At 35.0% G+C, this 6,456-nt stretch overlaps 1 protein-coding gene across 1 annotated transcript; it reads left to right on the top strand.

Annotated features, from left to right (window-relative positions):
- The first annotated feature begins 395 nt into the window (after nt 1-395).
- On the top strand, nt 396-6,119 carry LOC113071673 (SLAM family member 5-like). Its single transcript, XM_026244966.1, has 4 exons — nt 396-508; nt 918-1,235; nt 3,367-3,669; nt 5,986-6,119. The coding sequence occupies exons 1-4, from the start codon at nt 460-462 to the stop codon at nt 6,117-6,119; spliced, it is 804 nt and encodes a 267-aa protein (XP_026100751.1). The 5' UTR covers nt 396-459.
- The last annotated feature ends 337 nt before the right edge of the window (nt 6,120-6,456 follow it).

Here is a 6,456-nt window from a genome sequence, read left to right as displayed (position 1 = left end):
ATGATGGTGGCATCTTTATAACCAATAAAACATCCACATCTGATCCTCTGTAATTCTCAATAACAGCAGATGTTAATCATTAATGTACAATCATCATTTAATTAGTCACTTAATTATCTCATTAACTTTAACTCTTTGAGGACTTGGGATTTGACTCAAGACTCGTTTGTGACTTGAGAGGAATGACTTGGTTCCTCCTCTGGTGAAATCGGCTGATGAGTTCATGGGTGGAACAAAAATATGGCAGGATTTTTACTCTTTGGCCCCTGGACTTCCCACCTCTGTCAGGAATAAACAGTCCAGATTTAAGAAGTCATGTTCAGTCTGTGAGGGAGGTGCTTATAGAGGATCTTATACTGACTGAGAGTTTCTCGAAACCATTTCCAGATCAGCAGCTCACTCCTCTTCAGCTCTTCTGTCACTTATCATTTAAGACTGTTCTGTCAAATCCTAAAGGAAATGATTGACACATTTCTGTTCTTCTGTTTGTGCTCATGGAGTCTGGCTGGTAAGTTTGACCATTTTACTATTAGGCTTCAGTTCTGTGTTTATTATCACTTGTCCACATACAGTACAGTATTGTGTTCCTTATCGTTTTCATCATTTATTTTGTAATATATTCAAGATTTATCTGACTTATATACTCAAATTCATTTGTGTTCACGCTGCTGTTCTGAAAGCTGACATTTTGCTATAGCAATACATCAATTTCACATAAACGTTTTGCTAGAATATATAACATTGATAAAAACCCCAAAGTAAAATTTGTATATGTACATGTCAATGATTGTTTTTTTGTTGTTTTTTTTTGTTTTTTTTTTTGGTATTATAGCAAGCAACTACATATCAACAATGTATATTTTATTAATGTATGTCAAAAGTCTTTCTCTGAGAAAGTGTTTGTGTTTGTCCTTCAGGAGTGTTTGGTGTTGATGCAGTGCAGTCAGTGTCAGTGACGGAGGGAGATTCTGTCTCTCTAAATGTGACTGATGTACAGACGAATGATGAGATCGAGTGGAGGTTTGGAGGAATCCTCATTGCTGAAATCAACATAAAGAACAAAAAGAGCACTGTTTATAGTGATAGTGCTGGTGGGAGATTCAGAGACAGACTGAAGCTGGATCAGACTGGATCTCTGTTCATCACAAACACCAGCACCAATCACTCTGGACGTTATACAGTCACCAGCAGCAGAAGAAATACTCTGCTCAACACATTTAATCTTTCTGTCTATGGTGAGTAGAGAATTATGTAGAATTAACTCTGTCTGTTGTGTAGGTGTTTCGTCAGTTGCTGCACTTTTAGCTATACATCGCTATTACAAAATAAACTTTTTTTTTAAGGCTAATTTAATGTATTTCAATTTAACATTTATACATCCTAAATGCAAACAGCAAGTAGCTATTTTTCATAGAAAATAAAGCACCATAATTAATTTTATGATATTTTTACTCAGTCTTCTTTATGGTTTTGTTGTCTGTATGCACTGTAAAACCCGACAAGTTCACTTAACTCAAACCATTTGAGGAAACCGATTGCCTTAAACCGTTTTAAGTTGAAAAACTAACAGTTATAAGTACTCTGAACTTAATTCAGTTGAGTTCACTGAAAGAAGATATACATTGCAATTAAGTGATTAAGTGATTAACTGAGTGATAATTGAGCTTTGGTGATGAACAGCTGCTGTTAACAAACAGAATCACTGAAGAAAAGAGAAACACAAGAACTACTACAACTGACTTCAGACACAGACTTAGATGAAATCAACTGAAATAAAATACATGAAATCCAATAAAATACAATAAAATACATGTTAGAGATCAGTGTTTGCTTTAGTTGGGCTCTTGACCCTTGATTTCTGTCTTAGTCTTTTCTATATAACACATTTGTTATAACTCAATATCCCTGAGGAAATGCCATCAGGTGTTAACCTGTACCTAGGTGTAGGTTGTTATACTTTGTATCGGTGATGATAATTATTCATTATTATGCACAATTATTGATCCGTACGGAGTCTAATCTCTGATGAAGTAGGTGTTGTGTAATTAGTAGAAGTGATTCTAGTAAAAATGACACTAAGAGCCAGTGATGCTGTGATAATCAGTTATTATAAAAATGACTTTCTAAACATTTTGTACACATAAATTTTTCTTCTATGCCAGTAATTGGTCAAACACAGACATAAATAATCAGAATATGAACCTCTACAATGGTGACGAAAAAAACATGCTGCAATGCATTCTGGGTACTATTGTAGTGCAAAACTCATCCATGGCTCCCAGCATGCTCTGCAACATTTTTTTTATGGTCACCATTGTTGAGGTTCATATTCTGATTATTGATGTCTGTGTGTGACTGTTTGACACTGTAGAAGACCACACTGTTTGAAAAGTCATTCAGATTAACTGATTATCACAGAAGCACTGGCTCTTAGAATCACTTTTCCTATAATCAATCATATTACACAACACTTATTTCATCAGAGATTAGACTGGTAGTTCAATAATTGATGATTATCATCACAAATATAAAGTATAACAACCTACACCTAGGTACAGGTTAACACTTGATGGCATTTCTTCTGGGCTTTTGAGCTACAAAAAATGTGTTTAAAAACACATGGTTATACCAGCCAGAGAAAAGACTAAGACAAAAGTCAAGGGTCAAGAGCCCAACTAAAGCAAACAGTGATCTCTAACATGGTTACTTCAAATGAAACAATAAATCAACATCTAAACCTTAGTTCATTCTCAATAAGATCTTCTGTAGACGTCTGACAGAAATAAAGTCAGTCTGGTTATTAATAAGTGGAGCTGGCGATGCCGTTTGTGGGGTTGTTTAATCAGATCTTGAGAGATTTCATGTATTTTATTTCAGTTGATTTCATCTAAGTCTGTGTCTGAAGTCAGTTGTAGTAGTTCTTGTGTTTCTCTTTTCTTCAGTGATTCTGTTTGTTAACAGCAGCTGTTCATCACTAATTCTCAATCAGCACTTAGTTAATCACTTAATTACTTAAATGCAAAGTTTTAAAACTTACAGGGTTTAAATCAAGGCAATCTGTTTACTCAAACGGTTTGAGTTAAGTTAACTTGTCGGGTTTTACAGTGTGGTTGTTTCACTAAGCAGCTGATAAATACAGATTTTTTTAGAATAAAGAAAACCCATTTCAGTATCTTACGATGCTAAATTTCACTGAAACTGTTTATACTGAACCAGTCTGAACAAGACTATTCAGATGTTATGTCAGAAATCTTATTGGCTCCAGAATCAGCACGGGACAGTCAGCTTGAACTGTGTAGTAAATTATGAGACATTAACTACCTGTCAGCTTGTGCCATCAGATTCATGTTCTCTATCTCTTCTCAGCTCATCTTCCAGTTCCTGTCATCAGCAACATCTCTTCACAACATTCATCATCATCTTCATCATCATCATCATCAAATTGTTCATTCCTGTGTTCAGTGGTGAATGTGGGTGATGTGACTCTCTCGTGGTACAAAGGAAACAGTTTATTGTCCAGCATCAGTGTGTCTGATCTCAACAGAAGTCTCTCTCTACCTCTGGAGGTGGAATATCAGGAGAAAAACAGCTACAGCTGTGTGACCAACAATCCCATCAGAAACCAGACCACACATCTGGACATCTGTGAACATTGTCAGCCATGTCCAGGTACTTCAGTAACGATATTTGCTTAAACTGGGGCCTGTTTCCCTTAAAGCTCACTGTTTAATATTTTATATATATATATATATATATATATATATATATATATATATATATATAATAAAAAAATGAATAAGAAATAAAATAATGCTGCAAAGCTCTCCACTAAATAAAATACTGTGTCTCAAACCAATATTATATAATAAAATATAATGAAAAATATAAATAAATAACTATGATTACAGTGCAGCATTACCAATCCCAGCTTGTAGGCCTGCTCATAAAAAAATAAAATAAATAATAATAAAAAAAAAAAATATATATATATATATATATATATATATATATATATATATATATATATATATAACTTTTCCAAAGTGTAAAGTGCAGCATCAGCAGTTTCAGTTTTTAGACCTGCTCAGATTTCGTTATATCGTTGGCCCGATCGGAATTAAGAGCAAAGGTCTGTTTAAAGGCCGACTGGAGCTGCGTTTGAATTATGGTCGGCTTTTTCCTAGTTGTAGTGATGTTCACACTCGCGTGATGCCTTTTGAAAGCTTTCCGCATACAAAATGTTCTGCATACAAAATATTGCATTCGGTCCAAAAAAAAAAGCCCTGTACCGAAACGGTCCGGTACGAATACACGTACCATTACACCCCTAATTAGGGCTGGGCGATATATCAAACGATATGATCATGCGCATCTAATCAGTAAAGCTGCTTCCGTGATCACCGCTAAAATCTCCATCACCTGCTTATAATTGGAGTGGCATTTAATAGACAGAGCCGTAGATCGCTGACAAGCCACGCCATATCGCGTTCATTATCGCAGATGAATCGCCTTCGATATTGAACGCGATATGGCGTGGCTTGTCAGCGATCTACGGCTCTGTCTATCAGAGGTGGGACTTTCAAGTCACAAGCAAGTCTTCAAGTCATATTCAAGTCCTCAAAGGGTTAAAGCTAAAGAGATAATTAAGTGACTAATTAAATGATGATTGTGCATTAATGATGAACACCTGCTGTTAACAATCAACATCACTGAAGTAAAGAGAAACACATGAACTACAACTGAATTTAGCCACAGCCTACAACTGAAAAAAAAAAAAGTAAAAAAAAACAACACTATGTCACCATAATTGTGGTCAGGGTTTGCTTTAAGTAGTGTCTTGACCCTTTTACTAATTCAAACCAATTTGATTCAAAACAATTGCAATATTGTTTTCGCAACAAACATGTATGCATTGTATGCTTTTAGAAATTTCTAAATGTAAAATAATTTTTTTCAAAACAGTTTTATCAAATGAGGGTAAATAAGTCTCTCACTTCTCTCCCTTTAAACCAGTTTACAGCAAAGACCGCACGAAGGACTGTATACACATGATAAATATTCTGCAATTAAGAAAACAGACAAAGGAAATAGCACTGTAAAACCCGTTAAGTAAGCTTTACTCAAATCGTTTGCCTTGATTTAAACCCTGTAAGTTTTAAAACTTTGCATTCAAGTAATTAAGTGATTAACTAAGTGCTGATTGAGAATTAGTGATGAACAGCTGCTGTTAACAAACAGAATCACTGAAGAAAAGAGAAACACAAGAACTACTACAACTGACTTCAGACACAGCCTTAGATGAAATCAACTGAAATAAAATACATGAAAACTCTCAAGATCTGATTAAACAACCCCACAAACAGCATCAGCAGCTCCACTTATTAATAACCAGACTGACTTTATTTCTGTCAGACGTCTACAGAAGATCTTATTGAGAATGAACTAAGGTTTAGATGTTGATTTATTGTTTCATTTGAAGTAACCATGTTAGAGATCAGTGTTTGCTTTAGTTGTGCTCTTGACCCTTGATTTCTGTCTTAGTTTTTTCTCTGGCTGTTATAACCATGTGTTTCTAAAACACATTTGTTGTAACTCAAAAGCCCAGAAGAAATACCATCAGGTGCTAACCTGTACCTAGGTGTAGGTTGTTAAAGTTTATATTGGTCATGATAATCATCAATTATTGATCTATACGGAGTCTAAAAAAAACTTTGTAAATAAAAAGACTTTAGTCTTATATAGCAGTTCAGTTTCTTCTCTGACGAAATGTATTTAATGTCAATCATTTGTGATGGTGATTCAATACTATAGTTATGTTTTCACGTAGTTATAATTTTACATTTATTGTTTTGTCCAAACACAGCTTTTTATTCATATTATTACATAGGCCTATTCATACTTGAGCTCATAATAACTGACACAATTCTGTTTAAAAGAGATCTTAAAGACCCACAATTCAGATTCAATGCTCTTTTTTCTTTCCAGACTGTATCTGCTGTTGTTATACTTTTGAAGCTGTGATCCGATTGGCTCTCTCTGCTCTGGTGGGCGTGGCTGCTGTTGCTGTGCTGGTTAATGACATCAGATCTACAGGAAGTGAACAACATGGAAGAGACTAGAGACACGGTGATGTACAGGACACCCCAGCAGTCCCTGCTATGTGTGGGGGCCCCGGCCTTTTTGGGGGCCCAGTTGCAGGACATTATAAAAGAAAGGGCTTCGAGACACTGCAAAAGAAACGAGACGTGAACAAAAAGTAGTTCGGTGGAGCGGGTTTATAGGGAAAATGTTATTTTTTTTCTCCAGGTACTTTGGATGGGTTAAATACACACTGAAAAAAAGAATTAGTAAATGTACTTAATTTTTATTTGGCAAGTTTTTGCACAAGCATTTTTCAAGTAAATTTACACATTTGGAAATTAAGTAAATCTACTTAACTAAGTTAAGTAAAAAAAA

This window comes from Carassius auratus, unplaced genomic scaffold (assembly GCF_003368295.1).
Source record: "Carassius auratus strain Wakin unplaced genomic scaffold, ASM336829v1 scaf_tig00007853, whole genome shotgun sequence".
Lineage (NCBI taxonomy): Eukaryota > Metazoa > Chordata > Actinopteri > Cypriniformes > Cyprinidae > Carassius > Carassius auratus.
The sequence above is the reverse complement of the archived record's forward strand: the minus strand, read 5'-3'. Positions and strand labels throughout refer to the sequence as shown.

Bases quoted from the DNA above. Each gene is read 5' to 3' on its own strand.
- LOC113071673 (XM_026244966.1), top strand. From the start codon at position 460: ATGATTGACACATTTCTGTTCTTCTGTTTGTGCTCATGGAGTCTGGCT. The intron at 1,236-3,366 runs GTGAGTAGAGAA...ATCTCTTCTCAG, and splicing joins ATTTAATCTTTCTGTCTATG to CTCATCTTCCAGTTCCTGTC. The intron at 3,670-5,985 runs GTACTTCAGTAA...TTTTCTTTCCAG, and splicing joins ACATTGTCAGCCATGTCCAG to ACTGTATCTGCTGTTGTTAT.